Raw genomic sequence first — 26,540 nt, 5'->3', positions numbered from 1 at the left:
AGCAGATTGTAATTATGTACCCTTTGGATTCCCAAACTCCACCCCCCCCTTTCCCGGTTTCAGTCCCCAACAAATGTCCATCAGTCTTAGTCTACTATCAGCCTGGAGATCTCACATCCGAGGCTCTTAATTCTCTCTCAATTCCTCTCTGCCGGTTTTTTTGATAGTCCTTAATATTAAACACCAAGTCTCGGAGAAGCTCTTGGGTCTTCAGATCTCCACATAAGGAGATCTCTCCATTTTTCAATCTCCAATTCAGACCAGATTTTCCACATCAAGTTTTTATTTTCCTTTGTTGCCATCATGTCAGGCCTCTGGCTCTCCTTTGTCATCTGCAAAATTACAGCTCCTCCTTCCTTCTCTTCAGGAACAACATATGTCTCCTTCTCCAAACTCTCAAAGCTCTCAAGTTTCTCTTTTTGTTCAGTTGCATGGACTTCCTGATTCAAATCCTTATCAAATTCAGTGATGTTGTTTACTGTTAAGTCCAGAGTTGTAACATTTGTAGCCAAAACATCAATTTGTAACTTTCCCAAGAGAACAAAAACTCTGTCCAATTCAGCCTGAATTTTCCCTCCTCCAGCCATTCTTGTAATGTCCCAAAACCCCCTCTAGAGGGATTTTGGTTACTTAATATACCTTCCAGTTCAAATCCAAAAGTCAAGTTAGTTTGTATCAGTTCCTCCTTGTTTTCAACAAATTGTAACCAAGTTGTAACAAATATAACCAGCAGAAGCAACAGAAACAAAATTCTTTTTCCATCTTGACAGCTAATTTGACAGCTGTCAAACTCTTCAATACCTCCTCAACAGGCTCTCTCACGGAGCACACCCGGGTCCGGGGGGGTGGCTCTTCAGCTCCCAAAATTAACTCTTTATCCTCCAGTAAGATTTCTTATACTGCCAAATCGTGAAATTAAAGTCTTTTACCAAAATAGGAAAAGAAGGGGTTCTCTCGACCTTAGTTAGCAGGTCCTTGCTTTAAATTGTTTACAGGGAGGGGAGGCGGACTTCCTGTTTGCACCTTCCCCGATCGTGCCTAATTCATAAAAATTTTCTTTACAATTCCAATTTCCGTTCTACTCACGGGTTGTTACTTTAAAGTCCAATTGCTCACAAGAAGAAGTCAGCGCTCTCCGACCACAGCAGTGCGGCTTCACTCCACAGGAGAAGCAGTCGACTCTCAGCACCGCGCCGCTCACCCCGTCCCCCGTTCCAAAGCCTTTAAAAAGGCTCCTTCGCAGGTCGGGGGGGCCCAAATGGTGCCCACCGAGTCACTAGGTTCACAGGCTTCACTGCCTGTGATTTTTGAGGGTCCCCGCGTCGCCGCAGCGGCAAGACCCGATCCTGCGGAGCCAATTCCCTCCGGAGCTCAGAGGGAATCCGCCATTAGTTGATGGCGCTAACCCGGAAGTCCCAGATAATATGGACTTAGTGGACATCTGGAGAGTAAAGAACCCCTTGGGAAGAGAAGGAACCTTCTTTTCTGAAGCCAAGATGACATGGACTAGAATTGACCAAATATGGATAACTAGAGGAATGGCACCAAAGATAAAGTAGAAATCTGCCCAAAAACCTGCTCCGACCATAACGCTATAAGGATGGAAGATGAAACAAATAACAACCGGATCCTTCAGATGGAGGATGAATGACACCTTATTTAGAGATGAAGAAGTGTATAAAAAGGCCCAAAAAACTTTGAGAGACTATTTTGAAATAAATATGAACACAAATGTAGAAAAAAGAGTAATCTGGGACGCAAGCAAAGCTGTTATGAGAGGGTTCCTGATACAACAGAATGCAATAAAGAAGAGAAGAAATGAGAAGAAAGATAAAATTTTGGAGAAAATAAAAGAAAGTGAGAAGAAATTGAGAGCAAAACCAAAGTCCCAGGAGATTTTGAGAGAAATAAAATTATATCAAGTACAATATATGGAAATAATGAATCAGGAAATAGAATGGAAAATCAAACAAATGAGACAAAAAACATTTGAATCAGCTAATAAATGTGGGAAACTGCTGGCCTGGCAAATGAAAAAAAGACAAAAATTAAATACTATTACAAACCTAGAAGTGGAAGGAAAGAATATACATAACCCAATTGAGATTAAAAATTATTTCCAAAAGTACTTTAAACAATTATACACACAAGGGCCACAGAAAGAAACTGACATAGACCAATTTCTGAAGACAAATGGATTACAAAAAATCTCTCAAGAAAGTAAATTAATGCTGAACTACAAAGTATCTGAACAGGAGGTAGAAGGTGCCATTCAAAACATGCAATTGGGTAAATCTCCAGGACCAGATGGGCTGACTTCTAGATATTACAGATCTTTGAAAGAGTGGTTATTGCAACCTTTGAAGGAAGTCTGCAATGAAATACTGGAAGGGAGAAGGGCACCAGAGTCGTGGAAAGAGGCGTATATTACACTTATACCGAAAACAGAGACTGAAAAGACTCAGCTTAAGAACTACCGCCCTATATCGTTACTTAATGTGGATTATAAAATTTTTGCAGATATTTTGGCCAAGAGATTGAAAAAAGTATTGATGGAAGAGATCCATAAAGACCAAGTGGGCTTTCTCCCGGGAAGACACTTTTCTGATAATTTGAGGAACATAATTGATATTTTGGAAAAACTAGAAGTGAATATAAACACTAAAGCAGTTTTGATATTTGTGGACGCGGAGAAAGCTTTTGACAACATCTCTTGGAGTTTTATGAAGAAGAACCTACATGGGATGGGGGTAGGCCAAGGTTTTGAAAATGGTATAGGTGCAATATACTCCGAACAAAAGGCTAAATTAATTGTAAATAATGTGGTCACGGAAGAATTTAAGATAGAAAAAGGGACACGACAGGGGAGCCCAATCTCCCCACTGCTTTTTATATCGGTCCTGGAGGTCCTGCTAAACATGGTTAAAGGTATACAGGTCGGAGCCAAACAATACAAACTGAGAGCATTTGCAGATGACTTAGTATTGACGTTACAGGAGCCAGAATCCGAGACCAGGGAGAAGAGTTGGTGAAAGAAGATTGGAAGAAATTTAAAGACTATTTACAGAAATATTGTAAAATTAATGAATGTTAGAAGGATGTTGGATAGAAAATAAGTGGTTTCCAGCTGTAATGCTTTAAGAGACATGAAAAAAAGGTTTACAAATGGGTAAAAGTTTAATGGTAAGGATTTGCTGAACTAACAAACTAAACTGGAATACAAAAAAGGGAGGTACGAGGAGGTCTGGGGAAATAAGCGTAAGGAAGATATGTTATGAAAATTAATGTGTTTTTAATTGTTTTTATTTTGTATGTTTCTTTTTATTTTTCATCTTTTTTGTTATACCTGAAAAACTTTAATAAATATCTTTAAAAAAAAAAATAGCAAGAGTAATTTTGCACTGTACTGTCTGTGTTCCCAAACGCTATTTTACTGCCTATGACAGAGGACAAGTCAGTTTTGAAAGAACTTTGGATTTTAGGTACGAGATGACAAGATGTGAGAACTGATACGTAAGTGCTACCTTTGAAATCTTGGATGGTGTGGGTATGTGAGGGGGGTGGGTAGGCGGACAGGGAGACAGAGAAAGTGAAAAGAAAGTTGAGTGAATGGACGTGTGTGTGAGAGGAAGGAAGGGTGCGTGGGATTTGCGTATGAGAGCATAAGAGTCATCTCTGCTGAATGAGGTCAATGACCCATCTAACGAGCATCCTGTTCTTGCAGTGGCCACCTAGAAGCTTTTGGGAAGTCTGCAAGCAGGACCCGAGTGCAGCAACTCATATCCAGAAACAGACTGCCTCTGAAAGTGGAGGTAGAACATAATCTTATCCTCCATTAATTTTTCTGAGAGCAAGAGTAGAAAAGAAAGAGGTCTCACCATCCACCAGTTCTCAGCCCATAAGCATTCCCTGCCTAGCACACGATTTACTTACTTCAGAAACCTCAGCGAGGATTTCTGGGCAGTCCTCGTACTTCCAAAGTCCGGGTAAAACACTTCCACTTCCTGGTCACTGAGCACTCGATGAATGATAACTCTGTACCACCATTTGTCTTCCGAATTTTTTATACAACAAAGCTGGCCAGGATTGATTGAGGCTTCGGGCATGATGTATCGGTCAGCTACATGTTTACTAGAATAGCATCGTCTGAAATACAGGATCCAAGTGGGTCACTAACAGTACAATCCTATGTCTAAGTAGCAGACATTTGAAGTCTTAAAAAACTTTTGAGTCTCAGATATCCCTATACCATTATTAATCTGCATTGAGATCTGCAAGAGAAGTCACCCCTGTGGTCCTGTTGATGGGACAAGTACACCATGCAGTGACCAGAGATAAGGTCTTTTCTGTGGTGGCACCTTGGCTATAGAACTCCTACAACTGGCATAGAAGCAGATCCAGGAGCAGATGACAGGGTGGGGACATTTGTGCATTGCAGGGGTTGGACTAAATTATTATTATTTCTTATTTATACCCCGCCCATCTGGCTGGGTTTCCCCAGCCACTCTGGGCAGCTCCCAACCGAATGTTAAAAACACAATACAGCATTAAAAACTTCCCTAAACAGGGCTGCCTTCAGATGTCTTTTAAAAGTAAGATAGTTGCTTATTTCCTTGACATCTGATGGGAGGGTGTTCCACAGGGCAGGCGCCACTACCAAGAAGGCCCTTTGCCTGGTTCCCTGTAACTTCACTTCTTGCAATGAGGGAACCACCAGAAGGCCCTCGGCGTTGGACCTCAGTGTCCGGGCTGAATGATGGGGGTGGAGATGCTCCTTCAGGTATACAGGACCGAGGCCATTTAGGTCAGCACCTCCTTCTTCTTCCTCTACAATTTCATGATTCTATGATTCATCTGATGTTCAGTTGCTTGTGTCACTGTTGCACTCTGGTAGATAGGTAAAGGGGCAAGGAGGCTGTAGTGAAAACACTAGTGTGTTTGCACTGCACTGACTTTGTCCCTCCTCTTCCCTGCCTGAGTGTGCAGAGCAATGAGGACAACTGAAGGACAGGGGAACACTGCTGACTCTCCCTATGATTACATAGACTGCTTGGGTGGCAGCTGAAAATGCACCTGTTCACCCAGGCTTTTATAGGGGATTGACAAGATGGCACCAACCCAAAGAGATATGGGAAGTTTCATTGGTTGGATGCTTTAAACATCTGCTAAAACTCCATTTGTTTGTTCAGACCTATTTTGATGTTTAGAAGGGTTTTCTGTTCGGTTGATTATCGTGCTGCTTCAAGAAAATAAAATACTAAAACCATGCACACTGAAGTGTATACATCAAAGAATACCCTTCCCAAGAAACAGGGTAAAGTTTTTGCACATGAGTTTTGACAGACCACAAGAACACTCAATACCAAACTGGGTTCTCTTTTCTCCCTGCAATCCTAGCTCATATACAACGAAAAGCCCAGACCGAAATGGGTAAGTTCCCCCTCACCTCATTTCCAACATCATGTTTTCTAACTTCACTGACGTTTCTGCACTGTAGAGTCGGACGTAGAATTGCGAAGGAGAGACAATGTATTCCACAAATAGTCCCACTAAAGCACTGGTGTCCAGCTGGGGAAGGCTGTAAAGGCTTCTGTCCTGGACGGCATCTGGCGGGATTTCATTTCCCATGATCTCTTGAATAATGTGCGTATCCTCCATACCCAGGTGCTGCAAACATAAGGAAAGTAAAAGAAAGTCATTCTGATCCAAGCAGTACAACAGATTCATCCGGGCCACTCAAGAGATTTCCAGGGCTGGAAAATCCCAGGTACTTGACTCCATGGGAATCCAAAACACTTTCCTAGTCTTCCAAGTCCCCATCCTAACAGCAATGAGTCTGGATGCCCTAACATGCAACAAAAAGTGCCACACAGACAGCCCTAACTCCATTACATCCCTTCCTGGTTTTCCATACCCTCAGTGAATAATTCCTCTATGACATGGTTCTGCTGAAACATCAAAGCCTCTCTCGCTCACATTTTCCTCACTTACTTATGTGTTTACATACTTATATCCCATCTTCCCAGGCAAAAACACTGCAAAGCAGCTTGGAATATCACCAAACTAATATAAACACAATGTAAATAAACATTCATAAAACAATTTTAAAATGCAAACCAGAGAGATTTTTGAAAAACAGAGACAGAGGTAGGAAAAAAATCCTAATTTTGGGGGTGGGGCTATGGCTGAATACAGCCTGGAAACTTCTGTTACTTCAGAATTTGGTTGAGAGAAAGCTAACTGAGATTGTATGAAATTAGTGTATCACACCAATGCTTTGTCATCTTCACTGGCTCCCAGACTATTCCCAGACCCAATCGAATGTGTTGGACCTTTAAAGAGCAGTTTGGACCAGGGTACCTGATCCATCCTTACTCGCAACACATGCCTACCCAACCTAGATTTAGAGATCTTCTCAGAAGTCCTGCTCCAAATGAGATGTGGCAGTTGGCTACATCTCAGTGGTAGCACTCACTGTAGAATTATCTTCCCAAGGAACTTTACCTGAAACCTTCTGACAAAATGTGCATTCTTAAACTATATTACACTTTTGGTTTTTAATTTGAATTTGTTGTTGTTGTTCTTGTTGTGAGTTGCCTTGAACACTTAAATTGCAGGATGGCTTGCAAAACTCTGTTAGCAAGTAATAATTAAATAAACAAAGCTAATATATTAAACAATAAGGCACATTTTAATATCACCGGTTAAAGGAAAGCCTTAAATCTAATTTTGGTAACAAGTTAATAAATATTTGTTACAAGTTCCTATTGAATGATTTTTAAAAAACTAAAATAAGGAAGCGGCTAAGATCTATAGAGATGGATAACCACACAAGGGGCTTGGGCTTCCCAAGCAGAATTTTTAATTTCTTCTTTGAAAAGTCTTTCATCTCATGTCACAGCAATCTGCTTTTCAAACTCTCCTTAGTTTCAGGGTTTGCCATGCAGCAGTGGAAGGGAGCAGGCTGCTCTTCAAGAAAATGAATCTATAGCCCCTGAATCTACTTAGTCAGAACTTGTACAGTTCCTTATATCCTAGCTAACAAAATTCAAAATAGTGAAATCAATGTGAAAATTGCTCTGACCGTCAAGACAGGAGAGTAAAAGCAGGTATTTACAGCCCTAGAGGTAAAGGATAAAAATTAGTTGCGTTAGTGGCTATGGATATTATGCTTCTTAATATATGTTTATGTGTTATGTTCTGATCTGGATGAATTCTAAGGTTAGTATAGCTCATCCATGTTTCTTGTGTGGGTGTACTAGAGTAAAGGTATAAAGGGAGAGTCTTGCTGAGATCTATAAGCCAGTAGGTGGAAGCAGGTATTTTGATGTACATCTGGACTTACCTAGTGACCTCCTGGAAAAAATGCCTTGTAAGGAACCTTGGGGAGACCACAACTGATTTCAAAATAAAATATTTTAAAGCTTGTTAAAGCCTCAATGGCACACTGGGCAACAGATATAGGACACAATATAGATTTTGAACTGTGGGGAAAACTTTGGAAAAGTGACTTGAAGTTTACAGCATGTTATTCTTTGAAGGAGAACTACCTGAAAATGATTCAGAGATGATATTTAACTCTGAGTAGGCTTGCTAAGATATATAATACTGAATCAGACAAGTGCTGGAGAAGCAAAGAAGTGGAGGGAACGTTCTTTCATATGTGGTGGACTTGTAAAAGGGTAAAGGAATATTGGGAAATGATCCATAATGAACTGAAAAACATGTTTAAAAGTACTTTCCCCAAAAAACCAGAGTCCTTTCTGTTGGGGATAATTCAGACTGAAATTCCCAGGTGTCAAAAAAAGGTTATTTATGTATGCCACTGCTGTGGCCCATGTTTTGTTAACCCCAAAATGGAAAACGAGCGAGTTCCCAACTAAAGAAGAATGGGAACTTGACAGAATATGTACAACTTGCAGACTTAACATATAGAATAAGAGAACAAGAAGAGCATATGTTTAAAGAAGATTAGAAAATGTTTACTGAATATATGGGAAATAATTGTGTACAGCTGAAAACGCTGGCAGCATTAAGATAAATTCAATAATGTAAATAAGTTTTGATGGATGCAAGAATGGAATACTTAAAGGTATAGTTTTTGTAAAATATGCAGGGATTTATGATATGTAAAATGAACCAGGGAAAGAGAAGAAGTCACGTCACTGATATCTTAAGGATGTAAAATGAGTATGTTAAATTGTAAAACAGAAAAATTAATAAAAATTATACACAAAAACAACTGATTTCAAAATAAAATAAATACAATCCACTGTTAGTCGTCTCTTGATATCTATCCAACTGTTGTAAAACATGACGCTACTTCTTAACCATGATACTACGGCAATGTCAGCCTACCGGTGTCGTCATCTTCGTTACTACACTAAGTTTCACATCTGGAGCCTTAGATTCCTCCAGAGGAAAATTCCAGCTGAGCAGCTCATGCACATCTGGCGTCTCTTCATGTGCTAAAGAGTCAGGCTGGGCAATCTTATCACTTGCATGCTCATCTGTAGGAACAACAGATACTTATGTTTAGAAGGCAAACACACAACCTTCATTTTTAAAAGTCTGAACTGGCAGTTCCCAAAGTTCAAGCACAAAGGAGGAAGTTTGCATTCAAGAATCATACATCACAGAGGCAAGGCCAAACTACACGTGATGATAGTTACCGTATTTTTCGTCCCATAGGGCGCACCAGCCCACAGGACGCACCTAGTTTTTTGGGGGGGGAATAAGGAGGGGGAAATTTAGTTCCCCCCCAGGTGCGGGGTAGCCCGAGCTTCCCCGAACCCCAGAACAGGCTGCTATCCACAAGCCATGGGAGAGCTGTGTGACTTCGCGCAGCTCTCCCACAGCTTGCAGAGAGCTGCGCGAAGCCCAAAGCCTGGGGGACGCTGAGCTCAGCGCCCCCCAGGCTTCTGGGTGCAGGCAGCTCTCCGCAAGCGGTGGGAGAGCTGCACGAAGTCGCTTGCGGAGAGCTTCCTGAAGCCTGGATTCGCCCCATAGGACGCACACACATTTCCCCTTCATTTTTGGAGGGGGAAAAGTGCGTCCTATAGGGCGAAAAATACGGTATATGTTTTAAAGAGACATGTTTCATCTGCCATTTTCACACCTGGGAAAAACCAACCAAGGTGCCCAGTTGGAATAGGCTCCCATTCTGAATCAGGGCAGGGTCCTGACCTCCTTTTTTGCTCAAAATTTCCCCTACTTGGCTGCTATTCCCCCCCCCCCAAGGTGTTGTTAAATTCGAAAATAAAAGTAGTCTATTAAGCATGCATGCTTATTGCATCTTCACACATCACAGAAAATTAGGAAGGATCTAAGACAGGCATAGGCAAATTTGGCCCTCCAGATGTTTTGAGACTACCATCCCTGACCACTGGTCCTGTTAGCTAGGGATGATGGGAGTTGTAGTCCCAAAACATCTGGAGGGCCTAGTTTGCGTATGCCTGATCTAAGAAGAGGGAGGCATCTGAAGACCATCTCAGAGCCTGTTCAGCTGGACATTCCCCCGACCTGTGAAAAGAGCCTTGATACAAACATAGGAAGCTGCCATATACTGAGTCCATCTACTTGGTCCATCTTGCTCAGTACTGCAACTGACTGTGGTTCTCTAGGATTTGGGGGGTGGGTCTTTCCCTGTTGGGTTCAAGCCAAAAGTCAGAGGAATTGGCCACCCTCCAGGTGCCCGGCTTGAATCCTTGTTGACCTCCCTGTCTGCGACTCCCGGCAAGATCAGGCGAGATCTCAATCGGCAATCCTTCCCAACGTGAGAAGAACACACCATTCCTCCCCTCTCATCCCCAGGGAGGGGAGAGAGACAGACAGAAATGTATTTACATGCCTTTATTTCTGTCCTTCCAGCAGTACAGAGAAACGTGACTGCTCTCTCTCATCACCAACAGCAGAGAGAATAAACTCCTCCCCTGTACTTCCAGTACAGGTCAGGTGACACACTGAGCTAACATCCGGTGCTCAGTGGTGTGAATAGACTGTTCCTTTGTTCCCACAGTACAGTCCCATTTATCAACATCCTGTTTGGCTTTCCAGCCACCTGGAGCTCGCTGCTGCATTGGTCCTTTTTCGTAACATTCCCAACCCTACCTGGAGATGCCAGAGACTGATCCTGGGACTTTCTGCTTGCAAGACAGATGCTCTACCACTGAGCTATAGCCCTTCTTTGCTTTGATAACTTTGATATGTTGATATTGTTTAGTGCAATTTTTAAAAATATAGTTTAATGTTTCTTGGGATCCACCTTGGAAGGATCTATAAGCTGGAAAGTAAAACAAGGTGCAATCTGCCAGCCTTTCTGTACAAGCTGCAACCATGGTTCACCTTTGTTTCACCCCTGCCAAATATTCTGGAGCAGATCATCCCACTTATAAGGACACTATTATCCTGAGCACACTAAGCCAAGAAGGACAAACGGCTGGTGGTTTAATTCCTTATTGACAAAAGCATGCACTTACAGCAGCTCCTAGGGGGCACAGAATGCACACACAACACCTCTTCTGGCCTCTACATTTTCAGGCTTGTGCCCCAGTTGAACAACTGGCACATTAGTGGGACACCCCCCTCCCAGGCTTAAGCACCCTCATCAGACAAGAGTGCACACAAGCAACTGGCGACTTCCTGGTGAGGCAATAGCCTGGGTAATGGGCCATTAAGGGAAGCAAAGGAAAGGGCTCTGTGCCATACAACAAATGGGTGGAGGCCTCTTCCTCAACTCGTGGGTAGTTGGAAGGACAAAGGCAGAGTGGAGAGTGTTAAGTGATGTGAGATAGAAGCTAGAAGTTAAAAAGCAACAGGCTAGGATGCCAGAGTCAGAGTGATGTTTTGATTTCTGTTTGAATCTAAGGCTGCAGCTCTGGAAGAAGCAAAAGCTCATTGGGGTGTTAATGCTGTGAGTCCTGCCATCCTAGACTCATTTTGTATATATGTGTAAATAAATCTCATTATTATAAAGACACCACAATCTCCACTGTGCCTCATTCCAAGGAAACTGAATCTTGGTAAGCACCTGGAATCTCACACTACAGTGGTACCTCGGGTTACGGACACTTCAGGTTACAGACTCCGCTAACCCAGAAATGGTACCTCCGGTTAAGAACTTTGCTTCAGGATGAGAACAGAAATCCAGCACTGGCGGCAGCAGGAGGCCCCATTAGCTAAAGTGGTACCTCAGGTTAAGAACAGTTTCACATTAAGAACGGACCTCCAGAATGAATTAAGTTCTTAACCCGAGGTACCACTGTACTTGGAAATTGGGAAGGCATGTGATAATATATTGTGTGCCAAGGGGAAAACAATAGGGGCCTATCAACACACCTTTGGCATGAATTATAGTCTATTGCAACCCAAATGCAAACTTGCTTTATCAAATGGCATGGGTTAAGCAGTTTGTTTGTTTGAGCCCAATCCAACCTGCACCTTGGAAGTATCTGCAAAGGCAGTGTTCCCCACTTACCATCTCTTAAGCGTTGTGACTCAATGTCAAAGATGCGCCAGTCTTGTTCCCCTTCTTTGCATTCAATATGGAGAACATCACTAAGGGCACCAACCAGTTCCATCAGGTTTAAGAAACCTAGCTTCTTTACTGCCAGTATTTCTTTAAAATGTCGCTAGATATAAAGAAAAACTGATTAATCAAAGCAAAAAGGACGTCCTGAAATATTCTTCCTTTGGACTTGCAATAGCTATACTAACAGCAATAAAAAATAGGTACTTTTGGGGAGCTAAAATGCTCTCCAAAACATTTAGCTCAAGTGATGGTCAGGAAGGAAATGGGCACCGAGTGGGGTGGAGAAAAGGGAAAATATTGACCCTGAACTTTTCGTAGGAAATCTCTTTGAATCTGGTCCATAAAAACTGGAAAGCGTCTCCATTTTTACCCAGAGAATATAACCTAGTAAAATTTCTTGTCTGTTTTGTTCACTTTTGGTCTATGCCGAACAATATTTTAGCCTACTAAATTGAAATTCGAATCAGAGATTTTTGTTTATCTAAGCAAAAGAAAAGGAAGATTAGAAGAACTTCCCTCATCCCACCCCCAAAAGTAGAGTAAGATTACAGGGAGGCAACAATAAAACCAAACCAGGAGCAGGCAATGCTTTTTCTGCTGAGGGCCACATACCCTTAGAGGTAACCTGTTAAGGGCAGAACCATCACTCCCCCCACACATAACTGTCAACTTACAGATTTGAAAATAAGGGACCAGCAGCCTTGAAAATAAGGGATCAGCAGCCAAAATAAGGGATTTTCCGAGCACAGGTGTTTTCAGCTTCTGAGCCCCTCCGAGCCAAAGGCAGAAAGCTCAGCCAGCAGCCAAACGAAGCCTCCAGCGGTTCTTCCCACAGTGCAGCAACCCGGCAAAGGGGATGCAGCAAGGGAAACCACTGTCACCTCTTAGCTGGGAAGCACTGAGCAAAGGCGAGTCCCCAGGCAACGCGGCCGATTTGATCGGCACAAGGCATGCAAACTCCACCCCCCGTCGTTCTTAAGACTCCTTATTGAGTGAGCAACACAGCCAAGCAACACAGTTGGAGCTTCCCTCCTTCCTGGCCAGCAGGGAGGGAGGGAGAGAAGCTGCTTCCTTTGAAACCCAGGAAATTTAAGGGACATCATCAATAAGGGACAGCAGCGGGACACGGCACTGGGATAAGGGACTTTCCCACCAAATAAGGAACGGTTGACAGCTATGCCCACCCCCCGCTTCCGTTCTTCCTAAAGACCAAAGGCTATATAATATTAAGTCAAGGGGTGTAGATTGTGCACTAATGTGCTGAACCATGGTTTAGAAGAGTGTGCATGAGCTGGAACGAGCCCAAGCAAACTGTGGTCTAGCATGCTGAGCTATTGGCTGTCTCTCTGACTCAGGCGCCAATATTTGTTTCAGTAGAAACATACACAGAAAAGGACAAAAGCAAAAGCAACTTCTGAAAGGAGGAAACATACCTCAAATTCACCAGGTAACTTAGAAACAAGCAATCCTTCGGGGTGCTGCGCTACAATCTAAATTACAAACAACATAAAGTCAACAATTAGTTGTCATGCAGTCTAAACAGCCGATGAGAATGTTGTGCATGAAACAAACATTTACAACAATACCCCCCAACTAGCCACTTGTCTTGCATCTAAGAAAACATTTGCAAAATAAAAATATACAGGCACAAAAGTTTATTTTCTATACACAGCTACATGCAATATGATTTCCCAATTTTTTTCTTTAAAGCAGGCTTCCTCAACCTTGGGCCTCCAGATGTTTTTGGCCTACAACTCCCATGATCCCTAGCTAGCAGGACCAGTGACCAGGAATGATGGGAACTGTAGTCTCAAAACATCTGGAGGCCCAAGGTTGAGGAAGCCTGCTTTAAAGCACCCAGGACTCAGCTAGACTGGTTAAAAAAAAATGATTTGTGTGTTGTATGTGTGATATAACATTGTGCAACCAGATGGCGATGCAGAGTCCTATTTTTCTCCACCTGTTTTCCGTTTAAATTTACAATGCTTTAGACTGAAACGCTTCTTTGATGTGTCTAGATCCAGCCCACGTTTTCTGGAATATAAGAGGTCAAGGAGAGGGGCACACAGGCTGGGTTTTAAGATGATTAATTCAGACATTCTTCCTTAGTTTTCAATCCTGATTTGCAAAGTAAGCACAAGCCTGCCAGCTCAGACAAATAGTCAAATCATCATATGCCTCACACCAGGAAAGAGGGTGGGCAGCATGGCAGAGAATGTTTGCCTAAGGCTCCTGAAAGGCTCCTTTGCATAGCTTTAATTAATGACATGCCTTTAAAAAAAATCAACCTAAGTTCCTTAAATTATGAACACTTACAGTTTTTATTTTTTCCTTAAGTTCTGAGCTGATTGTCCCTCCAGGTCCTTTCTGGGAAAGTGCTATCTGCATCTCCTTCTCTAGCTTTGAGAAACAGATTCCACAGATATGAAGAAAGTGAGAGGAAAAGCCAGTGCAAACAAATTGGCACCCATTTATATAAATGTGGCATTTACATTGGAAACTTCACACTGAAAGTTTTGAACACCACCCAACAATCACTTCAAATCAAGATTACATGATAGGATTGGTACAAATATTGTAAATAAGTTCCATTTTTTTAAAGCATTTTTTTAAATGTCTTTACATTTCCCCGCCTTTGGTGCCCTCTTCTTCCTGCTCATTCTCACACAGCCTGACTTCCCACCTACATCTAAAATATACATAATATTGTATAATTATATAGCAGGGATGACATCCCTGGACAAAATAGTTTCCAATACCCGAAAGTTAGAGGAACCTACTTTTAACAACAGCTTCTGTTTAGTGATAACCCTGTCCTCCTCTGCAGGAGCCAAAGGGGGGGAAAAAGTTATGCGCCCAATTCAAGGTGCTCACATTAGTGTTTAAAGCCCTAAACAATTCAGTCCCGATACCTGAAAGACCACCTCCTTCCCTACAGAATCTCAGGTACTAAGTTTGGCAGAGGGGTCACTCTTAGTTGCTCCATCGCCCTCAGAAGCGAGGGAGGGAGAAGGTGGTTCAGCAGAGGGCATTCTCCATGGCAGCCAGAGCTGTGAAATTTCCTCCCCACAGATGTGCATCTAGCACCATCATTATACAGCTTCTAGGGAATGCTGAAGATGCACCGCTTTACCCTGGCTTTCCAAAGCTGAGATGTATATTTTTAGGATCCACATTATTTCTGTGGTTTTAAGTTGTTTTCACCTGTTTGTAATATTGTAATGATGCAACCAGCCTTGGGACCTTAGGGTAAAGGGCAGGTAATAAGGTGCCCTCAACCACCAAACCGCTGCATCTTCCCCAGTGTAAGTGTAGTCCATGCTGCTGCTGCTACTTTTTTAATTCACTGGACACAAGCTTACATTTTTAGTGGTACAGTGGTACCTCGGGTTACAGACGCTTCAGGTTACAGACTCCGCTAACCCAGAAATAGTACCTCGGGTTAAGAACTTTGCTTCAGGATAAGAACAGAAAGCGTGCTCCGGCGGCGCGGCAGCAGCGGGAGGCCCCATTAGCTAAAGTGGTGCTTCAGGTTAAGAACAGTTTCAGGTTAAGAACGGACCTCTGGAACGAATTAAGTACTTAACCCGAGGTGCTACTGTATAGGGTAAGGTGGACAGGACTGCAGCAATAACTGCCGACTGAACTCCCATCCATTGACTGAGTCAGGCAAGAAGTCTTCTGCCTTGTTTTTTCAAAGACCTCTGCAGTTTGCAGTACTTTTTCACTGATAGAAATGCAAGATAACAATTCCAAGCGTGCTTCGAAAAGGCAGTTCCTAGAGCTAATAATTGCAGTGAGCTAAATATGGAAGAGCAATCAACTCTCCACACTATCAGGGGCACTGTGTGTTTCTAGTGTCTACATCCTTATATGTTCTGCCCACACAGAGCATGTAGCACAGCAGCTGTGGTTTGGGAGGGTCTAATTTGTCTGAGCAGCAAAAAGAAATAAAAATAAAAGTCTAAGTGATCCTTCAAAAAAAAAATTTAATTAACACTAAGAGCATTCTCTGAGACTAGATTGTCCATTGTACTCTTCAGTAAATGCCAAAACGACAAGCAATTTAACATTTGTATGGAAACGTGTTTAAATTGAAGGGGGGCCCCCCCAAAAGCATTGTTACAATAGTGGTGACAAGAAAGGCAGCAGGGTTCATTTTTAAAAATTGCATAGCTACAGCTTTAGAACATTTGTTCATTAAAAAGATCTATTTTAGTAATATTAATATTTTAATATAAATGCCTACACAAAGCTCTTCAGTGCTAATTAAAAGCTGGTTAACAAAAAAAGGTCTGGATGAAAAGTGATGTTGAATGGAACTACTGTAATCTTCCGAAAGTCACTACACACATCAAAAACCCTTTTTAAAAAATAACAAAATAAACTGAACAGAAGCACCAAGGCTGTCTACACCTACAGAAACTGCACTGTTTTTCTGATCTTCCTCTGCAGTCTGAAAAATATGGAAAAACCACAGGACCGCGTAACAAGTGTGCCCAGTAAAGAGTGAGTGAAAAAGGCATGGCATTCCCACACCAAGTGTGTAGTGTGGAAGCACCCAGATCAACAAATTGTCTATGCACTCAGTGAGCGTTCCTTTGGAAAACTCCTCTTTCGTCCTATTTACATTTTCCTTGCTGTGACAGTCATTTTGATTAACTGTTTGCATTTGCTGCAGAAGCATATTATGCTGGGAGGTAACTGTGAGAAGAGGAGCTGAGCTTCTCTCTTTCAGCAAGTACAGTAGCAATTCCAACTGATGGGGGGGAGGCACACCTGCACTATTCTGTGGCCTTCATTTTTCCCCTTTTAGATATGGCAGCTATTTTGTGTCATGACACACCCCACAGATGTCTAGTGATGTGAGGTGATGCTAGAAAATTCTCTGGAGAATATTCTCCACAAACTGTAAATTCTGTGTCATCTACACAGCTGCTTTAAATGTACACAATTCATTAATCGAGATTATTCTCGAGAATTTAACATCACTAATTATGTCAAGTGCCCATGGCAGCCATTTTATGACTGGCAGATTCCAAATATGCCCACTGGCCCAACCAAGAAGGCTGACGACCTCTGTCCTCACCCAGCTTAAAGCAGATCTTTTCTCATCTTTAAGAACTTAGGTTTAAAATCCTTCTACAGGGACAATGTGTACTAATTAAGACACCAAACAAAATGAAATGTGTCCATACAGATTCTCATTTTCTCATAATAACTAATTAAATATTCCCTTAGTTTAGTCACCTTTGGAGTGCAATGTTTCTATTACTTACTTGTTTCATCCTCTCATCAGTTCTCACTAATGGGGTTTCCACTGGTTTCAACTCTACTACTAAAGCATCAGATTCTTGGCTTGGAGATGGATTGTGATTATCCATAGGCAGGGAAGGTGTTGAAGATTTCTTCACTGCGGGTGCTGGCAGAGTAGTAGGCAAAGTCTGCTTTGTCTTATGTGATGGAATCACGGCTTTGCCTTAATAAAGCCAAGAAAGGGTTTACAGACATGATTTGACGTGACAGTTTTCTGTTTTTCCTAGGTAGGCAATGCTGGAAGGCTCAAACTCATTTCCAAGAACACCTCCAAGAGCAGTGGAATCTCAATATAAGCCAACAGCACAGCACAAAACCCCTTACTGTATTGTTTTATTTATCACTTGCATGTTTGAGCAGATACAAGATGACTCACTCATCAGCGCAAGTGCACAAGGCTTAGAACAAGGATCACCATTTTGCTTAACTGACAAAGCAGAAAGGAAGAATGAGCTTAATGCAGAGCCTTCATGAATGGGGGGGGGGGGGAGAAAGTACACCCTCTTTGAATTCTGTGGTTGTACACATGAGGACATAATAACAGTCATCTGTTCCTTAGCAGGTCTTAAAATTAGGTAAACACAACCTCAGGTGAACAACATCAGAAGTCATATTACAACAAAATAAAGCCAAAATAAAGCCAAAATGGGGAAGCTATTTGTGAAAAATTTACTGCTTCCATAGGAATTAAGGGGCTAAGTAAAAGACAGGTGCTGCTAATCAAATGTGCTTGCTTAATTGGTCATCAGCAAGTGCACCCACCTCTACAAAAGCTGAAGTTTTATCAGTTTGCTGGTCTACACAACACAATGCCAAGGAGGAAAGAAATCAGCAATAATTGCTGCCCATGAAACTGGGAAGGGTTATAAAGCCATATCCAACCAATTTTAATTCCATCATTCCACAGTGAGAAAGATTATTCAAAAGTGGAAAACATTCAAGATTGCAAGTAACTCAAGAGTTACATCTACAGGCCTTGGCATGTTAAATGTTAAAGTTCATAACAGTACAATCAGAAAAAGAACAAGCATGCTTTGTTTGGAAGGGTTGCCAGGGGAAAGCCTCTTCTCTATAAAAAGAATACGGCAGCACGGCTTAGGTTTGCAAAGTTGCATCTGAACAAAGCACAAAGCTCTGGAACAATGTCCCTTGGGCAGACGGTACCAAAGTGGAGATTTTTGGCCATAATGCACAGCGTCACATTTGGCGAAAACCAAACAGCATATCAGCACAAACACCTCGTATCAGTTGTCAAGCACAGATGTGGAGGGTTGATGGTTTTAGCTTGTTTTGCAACCACAGGACCTGGGAACCCTGCAATCATTGAGTCACCATGAACTTCTCTGTATACCAAAGTATTCTAGAGTCAAATGTGAGGCCATCTGCCCGACAGCTGAAGCTTGGCTGAAACTGGGTCATGCAACAGGACAAGGATCCCAAGCACACCTGCAAATCTACAACAGAATGGCTGAAAAAGAATCAAGGTATTGAAATGGCCTAGTCAAAGTACAGACCTCAACTCAATTGAAATGCTATAGCAATACCTTTAGTAAGCTGTGCATAAAGAGATGCCAGCAAACCTTAATGAACTGAAGCAATGTTGTAAAAAAGAGTGGGTCAAAATTCCTCCACAACGATGTGGGAAACTGATAAAGTCATACAGAAAACTATTACTTCAAGTTATTGCTGCTAAAAGTTGTTCTACAAGCTACTGAATCATAAGGCTTCTCCATTTTGGATTCATTTCTATTAAATAAATCATGACACGTTGTGATACGTCATGTGTTGTTCATCTGAGGTTGTATTTACCTAATTTTAAGACCTGCTAAGAAACAGATGATTACTATGTCCTTATATGTAAAACCATGGAATTCAAAGAGGGTGTACTCCCCGCCCCCACGACGGTATTTCACTATGGTTTTCAGTTTCAAATGCTACTGAAAAATATTTGGCAATTTGGTCATAATTTTGCAGTAACAAAGCCAAGCTCTCTGAACCTAAGACCACAACCTTTTCCCAAGTTTACTCTATTTATTGGCACCTGGGACAAAAACAAATCAATTGTCTACCTACAGAAATGAGCACATAATGTATTTGTAGATTCTTGTCCACAACTGTGTGCAATCTGCAGTTGGGTGCAAAATTCTACATGAATAGTACACACTAAGATTAATTACTTTAATTGAAGTGCACCAACGTCTTTGCTTCACCCCACTACTCCCACTCTCATGCTTGGCTGCTGTCTGAGAAAGAGCAAGACAGAGCACATGCTCTCAGAAGGGAATTAACTCTACCCAGGACTACTCATTTTCCAGTAACAGATAGGTTTCTCAAAGTTCCTGTATTTGTGATCCCACCTCTTCCAGCCACACCTCTTGAGAGGGGCGCTTATCTACACGTTGGGGCAGAAGGAGTTTGTATGTTTAATGTGGAGAGGAACCATAAGGCTGCAAGGTAGTATTGGGTAAAGCAAACACGAGTTGTAGAGCCATCTAGGGTCAGCTAGTCCAACCCCTTGCAATGCAGGAATCTCAACTAAATGAAGGTGCCAAATAAGAGCAATTTTCCCCTAGAGCTGAATTTAAGCAAACATAAACTTACACTCTGGCAGCTTTTCTGGATTTTTCTTAATGGGGGGCTTTAGAGTCAACAAGGAGCCTGCCCTTGTCTGCACAACCGTGATGATATCTGAAGCTGCATTCAGCACTTCTAACATAGAGAAGAACCCAAAACGCATAAATTCAAACTTCCGTCCAAAGTGCCGACTAAAGGCTTTGTCAAAATCTGAAAGCAGGACAGGTGAAGATCTCAGCAGTTCCTTCAGTTCACTTTTTACCACAGCTGGCAGAGTAGGAGAAACCCGACCCCGCCGGGGCAGAGAAAATCGGGGGGGCTGAGGCAGGCCAGAGCAAGATCTGGCATGAAAAGAGAAATTTGGCTTTCCCCTGGAAAAATATGGCTTCGGTTTGCTTTTCTGTCTGGCAACCAAGCTTGCAATCAACTCAGTGGACTCATCTGGAATAGCTAAAAGACAGAAGCCCATATGGTTAAAGTTGCATGTTGACACAGAAAATTACTACAATTCTCTCCTCTCCTCCCCCCCCCTTCTTCTTGCCATCCTCTTACAACCAAATGGTACTGCCAAAGAAATACAGCTAGTTATCAAAATACTAGTACACAATATTTGTAGATCTGCAAGCATAGGTATTTTTCCAGCTGTTCAGACCAGAAGATCCTCCTTTCCCTAAGTTATTAGAGCTCCCATACCTCTCTATTTAATCTCATGTACAACCCTCCATTTCTATACTTACTTCCCTGCTTACCACCATCAAGGCAACCCAACCACCCACCCCAGCCTACAGTATTTGTGATTCACGTATGTGAAGGGAAACACCCACAACCATAAAATCTGTTGAAGATGTCACATGGTGTGCTCTCTCCTGGAGTGCTGGCTCTTGTTAGGCAGACATTACACATCAAACATGACCAAATAAATATGCTATATACATAGAATTGAAAGTACTACTTTGGATGTCTTGGGCTACGTTATGTCCAAATCTGTACCTTCTATTTGTTGTGGGAATAGCTTAATTCTGTTACCCCTGTGAGTGAAGTCTAAGTGCATTATACCCTGCAACATAAACACATTAAAAAAAAATACTCTTACATGCAGATTTCATCTTCTTAGGTTTAAAAACTGGTTCATATTTAAACCATGTTTGGGGAATGTGTCACCATGACACAATACTGCAGAAGAATTGCCATTATTGTAAAACAAACCGCACTCTGCGGGGAAATGCAAGGTAATGCCCTTGACTGCTTTATGTTCAGAGGGACCTCAAAATCAAACTACAGGACATATTTACAATAGGCAACTTTTTGGCCAAGTTCCATTCTTTCTTGAACCACCCAGCCTAAACTCCCTGTATGCCTGCCAAACATTATTCCCCATTTATTGGCATTCCCTGCTCTTGCCGACTAATCCAAAACCCACCTCTGAGGACAGTATTGCCATTTCCACTAGGGCAGATCCTAACAACATCTGGCATATCCATCACCAGCTCCATGACAGAACGGTAACCCAGGGCACGAAACGGAAGTGGTTCTCCTATCATAGACTTGTATTCTTTGTTTAACTCCATAGGGGTGAGGCCTTCTTTGACTGGTGTCAGCAGGGACCTCACTACTTTCTTCATTGAGTTCATCAGGCGTTCTTGATCAGACATGTTGACACTGGGGGAGGTGAAAAGGAAGTGTTAAAGGACAAAGAAATACTGCTCTTGGCGATAACCAGCTTAATAATCACCAGATAACGTTACTGTGAGATGGACAAGGGAGAGATCAGTACAGGTACACAAACTGAAAAAGATATACTGCTTGCCTTGGAAACCCAGAGGGATCTGAACAAACAGGTGCTCAGAAAGAGCTGCTGCACGGTTTTTAGGAGGGAGTGGGGCATATCCTGATCAGTTCTTTTTTAATGACAGTGTTGGGATTAGTACCCCACCACAGAGCCTCATGTGCATCAGAAGCACACAACTATAACAAACCCTTACGGTTAAAGTCTGAGCAAACTGGGTACAAGGCTTATCTTTCATCTCATCTCTCCTTAACAAACTCCCCCAAAAGCAATACTTGCAAGCATCACGTGCACAATTCAGTCAGTCATAAACACTTTGGAGCTCTGTCATGGACAACTGATAAATGTAATCCCCACTAAAACCTGCTGAATTTAGTAAGTGCTGAGATTCTGCTAGATTGCATCCATAAATGGATATAACAACTTTGAAGGTTCTGAGCTAGTGGCATCAAGATTTAGGGACTACCACTAGGCAAAGTCGACTTGCCTAAGGCAGCAGCCTCCTGGCTGCTACTCCTATGTCCCTTGGCCATTCCCCTCTGCGGGAAGACAGAGCTGTGCAACTACACCACCTGTTCTAGCTACCCTCAACTGTTACGTTGCCTTAGGTGCAGTGGAGGATGCTATCCTACTGCCAGTGTTGAAGTCAAGTGCCACCCATTTAGTTTCTGTGGGTAGAATGAGGCAGGGGTTGCCATCTGGCCCTAGCAAAACATCTTGGATCAGTCTTGGCTTGGTGCAATTTTAAGATTTCACTATCCCATGGGGGAGTTTGGGAGCAGAGGGAAACGACGATTGAATATAAACCTGGAAAGTTATCTTCTGATAACTTTCATAAGCCCAATAAACCCTTTCCCCCTTTTTTACAGGAAGGGGATACCCAAAGTCGGTGCCACTGCTCCCACAAGCCACACCTGCCCTCTAACAAAAACATTGCAACCAAGCCTGTCACCTCAACCTAGACATACATGATTCTTGTAAGCTGTTTTATTTTATTTAAGACAAAAAAAAAAAAATTCCTTCCAGTAGCACCTTAAAGACCAACTAAGTTAGTTCTTGGTATGAGCTTTCGTGTGCATGCACACTTCTTCAGATAACATGCACACGAAAGCTCATACCAAGAACTAACTTAGTTGGTCTTTAAGGTGCTACTGGAAGGAAAAAAAATTTTTGTTTTGACTATGGCAGACCAACACGGCTACCTATCTGTAACTTATTTTATTTATTTATTTTAAAAAAGGTGGGACTGAATGTTTGTTTAATTAACAAGCAGGTATGAATACGCCATCTTAAAATCAAACCAGAAAAATCCCTTCCACAAAAGCACTTCTAGTGCAACGACTCTAGACACCAAGGACAACACACCATAAAAAACCTGCATTATTCTCTGATGTCCATGCAACCCTGTACCTTCCACGTGTTATCTGAGGGAGGGATATTCGTGTAAGAAATCTAGGCCGCCCAACCAAGCTTGCCATCCCACCCTTTCCCAAGGGCTAAAACAAGTTAGAAAGAATAAATAGCCAAAGCACGACCCTCCCTCCCCCCTCTTCGGACCTGCACGCCTGCGACCCCTCCTCACCACTTCCCTTCACGTGGAGGAGGAAGCCCCTCGCCCGGACAGCAGGGTCGCGCCCTCGACCGCCTGACACGAGACTGGTCGCGTTCAGACGCTCGCGCCCCGCCGACCGCCGCGCCCGAAGCCAAACTGCTCCGACGCCCTCCGGCCCTCCCTCATTTTGAACCCCCTCCCTCTTAACGGCCACCCGAATTTATATACGGGCCGTGTTTGTACCTCCACACGCGCAAACACGCAAGAATAGGCCCGCCCTCTCGCAGGCGCCGCTCTTTTGAAAGGCTTCTCAAGCAGCCAGACCTCAAGGCGGCGGCGGCGGCGGCCTCTTCTCCCCTCCCTCTTTCCAACGTCTCCTCGCGCCTTTTTCAAATAATAATTAAAATAAAACGAGCACAGCCCACCCCCTAACAAACCACCGGCACCAGAGCCGAGAGAGGAGAGCGGGAAAGGAGGGCCGCTCCCAGCCCTGGGTGGCGGGCTCCGAGCGGGAATCGCCTCACGGGAGGCCGCTCCACGCGACGCCCTGGCCGGCCTGAGGAGAAGCGGGGGGCGGGAAGGAGGGGACTGACCTGGGGGGGATACCGGTCAGTGTGCTTGTGAACTGGGCTGGGGTCTTGAGTGAGGGGCATGACGTAATAATAATAATAATAATAATAATAATAATAATAATAATAATAATATGAAAAAGTTTGAAGCAGGTGAAGCACTGCAGCTATGCTGCCAAAGTAAACGAGTTCTCCGTATTCCATCGCGCCTGTGAAGCATTCTTTCCCTCAGATAATTCTGGACAACGTAGTTAAGGGTTGATGGGAATTGTAACTCTGTTTTTGTTTTTTTAAAGATATTTATTGGAATTTTCAAAAAATAAAGAAAAAACATTTTTAAAAAATTACAATTAAAAACACATAAAATTTACATTTCTTACTGTCAATAACCAATTTCCTTGACTTCCCCACACCTCCCCTTCTTGTATTCCAGTTCCAATTTTTAGCTCAGCAAGTTCTGATCCCAAACTTTTACCTTATTAATTCATTTTAGTTAACCAGTTTTAATTTATAATCTCAATCTTTATACATCAATACTTATTCTTAAAAATCTTTTTCTAAGATCAACCCCATCATTCTAGTTAACCAATTTTAACTTATAAACCTCAATCTTTATACGTCAATACTTATTCTTAAAGGTCTTTTTCTAAGGTCGGCCCCAATTCCCTTCCCCAAAATCCCCATTTTTATGTTAGTGGCAAAACCAAATTAAATGAAACAGAATATATACACCCTTTGGATTCCCAAAGCCCCACCACCCCCTTTCCCGGTTTCGAACCCCAACAAAAGTCCATCAGTCCATCTGTAGTCAGCCAGGCGACCTCACGTCCGAGGCTCTCAATTCTCTCTCAATTCCTCTTTGCCGGTTTGGGAATTGTAACTCTGTGAGGTGTAAACTACACGGCCCAGAATTCTTCAAGGGATGTTTTGCATGTGCTGCAAAGGCAGGATGAGGCCAATGCAGACCAAGAGGCAGAGCTACAGAGCAGTGGCGTAGCGTGGGGGGTGCCAGGGGTGCCGGCCGCACCGGGCGCAACATCTGGGGGGGGCGCGAGTCCAGAGGGCCCAGCCGCGTCGTGCCCTCGGCCCGCCCCTATTGTAGAGCGGCCGGCCAGCCTCCGCCTGCTCCTACCTTGCCCACCCGAGGACTGCGGCAGCACCCGCCCCCGTGGCCACCTACCCTCGTCTCGCCCATTGGCTTGCCTCCCTCGGCCCCGCCTCTCTCCGATGGCCGCGGGGGTGTCCTGCTCGGCGCCGGCGCCTTTTTTCAGGAGGTAGGGAGGCTGGACGGGGAGGTGGGGTCGGAAGCGGGCAGAGAAGGAGGGGAGCTCGTAGCCAAAAGGGCTGCGCCGGCTGGCAAAGGGCCGGGGAAAGTTTGGAGAGGAGAAACGCACCGTCATGATTTCCTGGTGGAAGCGGCAGGATTAGGGATGGCGAAGCGTAATTACGCACGGATTTCGCTGGGTGAGAGCTTCGGGGATCGATCGGCGGAAATGGGAATCAATTGGAATATGAGAAAGAGAGAGGGGGGGGACCATCATTCATAGGCAGAGATTTGTAGGGTTAGGGGGCGCAAATCCACGGGTTAGGGGGCGCAAATTACTTGCCTTGCCCCGGGTGCTGACAACCCACGCTACGCCGCTGCTACAGAGAGACACCAGCTATATTCTCTGGTAATCCTTACCTCCATGCATAGGCAACCTAAGGCCCGGGGGCCGGATCTGGCCCAATCGCCTTCTCAATCTGGCCTGTGCACGGTCCAGGAACCAGTGTTTTTACATGAGTAAAATGTGTCCTTTTACAGTGGTACCTTGGGTTACATACGCTTCAGGTTACATACGCTTCAGGTTACAGACTCCACTAACCCAGAAATAGTGCTTCAGGTTAAGAACTTTGCTTCAGGATGAGAACAGAAATCGGGCGGCGCGGCAGCAGCAGGAGGCCCCATTAGCTAAAGTGGTGCTTCAGGTTAAGAACAGTTTCAGCTTAAGAACGGACCTCCAGAACGAATTAAGTATGTAAACCAGAGGTGCCACTGTATTTAAAATGCATCTCTGGGTTATTTGTGGGGCCTGCCTGATGTTTTTACATGAGTAGAATGTGTTCTTTTCTTTAAAATGCATCTGGGTTATTTGTGGGGCATAGGAATTCGTTCATTTATTTCTCTTTTCAAAATATAGTCTGGCCCCCCCACCAGGTCTGAGGGACGGTGGACCGGCCCCCTGCTGAAAAAGTTTGCTGACCCTGCTTGCCCCCAAGTGTACCAATTCATATTTTTGACATAGCAACAGACCCGTTAATGTGCATAGCTGTCAACCTTCCCTTTTTTTTGCAGGAAATTCCCTTATTCCAGCGCTGTTTCCCACTGCTATCCCGGATTGTTAGATATCCTATAGACTGTCCGCGGGACAGGTGAGGCTGCTGATCCCTTATTTTCAAATCTGAAAGTTGACAGCTATGGTTAAATGTGTGTGCTGTTACGCTTTGTGTGCTGTGGCGTGGAAGCTTGTGTGGCAGGCATGGCATTGTGCAACTCACAGGTGAGACCTTTGTATTTTGTCAAAACATTCATTTTGACTAGGTGCAATATTTGTGGCCATGCCTTCACTTCAGCATTGCGCTCTGCACAGTGCTCAGTGCCAACTGCTTCGCTGTTTAAATTGCTTAGTCACCACCACCTGTAAGTGTAGAACTCTTTACTTTTTCTAAACTGCTTACACAAGGGGATTTTAAAAAGCCGAGTCACTTGTGCTTACTTAGCAGAGTGGCACACATTTCTAATTACAAAGGAATTCAAGGAGGAGGCAAAAATAACACAAGGTTACCTCCTGCAGCCCCATTCATTTTCTTCTGCACGCACCATGATGATTATTACTAAGCCAGTGCTAATTTCAAAAGCTTGAAGAGTAAACAAATACAGCAGGAAGACATAAAATGGGAGGTGGGGAGGCTCAGGCGGTGATCCTTTTAATAATGATTGGGGTCTTCGCCGGGTGCCTAGTCTCATCAGTGAAATATTTTTATTTATTTAAATTATTTATAACTTTTTTTCCACACAATCCGAGAGCAAGAAGCATTAAAATACAAAAGAGCACTATTTCATGTAAATACAACATAATTACATCACCCAAGTCAAAGGCCACATATCATGGTTTTATGTTGTTGTAAACTGCTGTGATATATTTTTATGGTTTATCTATTTATTTCATAAAA

The 26,540-nt window shown here is 43.2% G+C and overlaps 1 protein-coding gene across 6 annotated transcripts in view; it reads right to left on the bottom strand.

Annotated features, from left to right (window-relative positions):
* Nucleotides 1–23,277, bottom strand: part of TDRD5 (tudor domain containing 5) — a 43,304-nt gene extending 20,027 nt beyond the window's left edge. For 3 of the 6 annotated variants that reach the window (XM_053391280.1, XM_053391285.1, XM_053391284.1), the window contains exons 1-10: nt 22,789–23,277; nt 20,841–21,079; nt 19,448–19,870; nt 16,810–17,009; nt 13,847–13,930; nt 12,964–13,020; nt 11,477–11,630; nt 8,359–8,510; nt 5,447–5,667; nt 3,934–4,146 (exon numbers count right to left, since the gene is read on the bottom strand). In XM_053391280.1, coding sequence (XP_053247255.1) covers nt 3,934–4,146; nt 5,447–5,667; nt 8,359–8,510; nt 11,477–11,630; nt 12,964–13,020; nt 13,847–13,930; nt 16,810–17,009; nt 19,448–19,870; nt 20,841–21,072 — 1,736 coding nt within the window. In that variant the 5' untranslated portion in view covers nt 21,073–21,079; nt 22,789–23,277. Of the gene's footprint in view, nt 1–3,933; nt 4,147–5,446; nt 5,668–8,358; nt 8,511–11,476; nt 11,631–12,963; nt 13,021–13,846; nt 13,931–16,809; nt 17,010–19,447; nt 19,871–20,840; nt 21,080–22,763 lie in introns of all 6 variants that reach the window. The other 3 variants (XM_053391282.1, XM_053391281.1, XM_053391283.1) reach the window with 3 other exon arrangements.
* Between the last annotated feature and the right edge of the window lie 3,263 nt (nt 23,278–26,540).

This window comes from Podarcis raffonei, chromosome 6, assembly GCF_027172205.1.
Source record: "Podarcis raffonei isolate rPodRaf1 chromosome 6, rPodRaf1.pri, whole genome shotgun sequence".
NCBI lineage: Eukaryota > Metazoa > Chordata > Lepidosauria > Squamata > Lacertidae > Podarcis > Podarcis raffonei.
The sequence above is the reverse complement of the archived record's forward strand: the minus strand, read 5'-3'. Positions and strand labels throughout refer to the sequence as shown.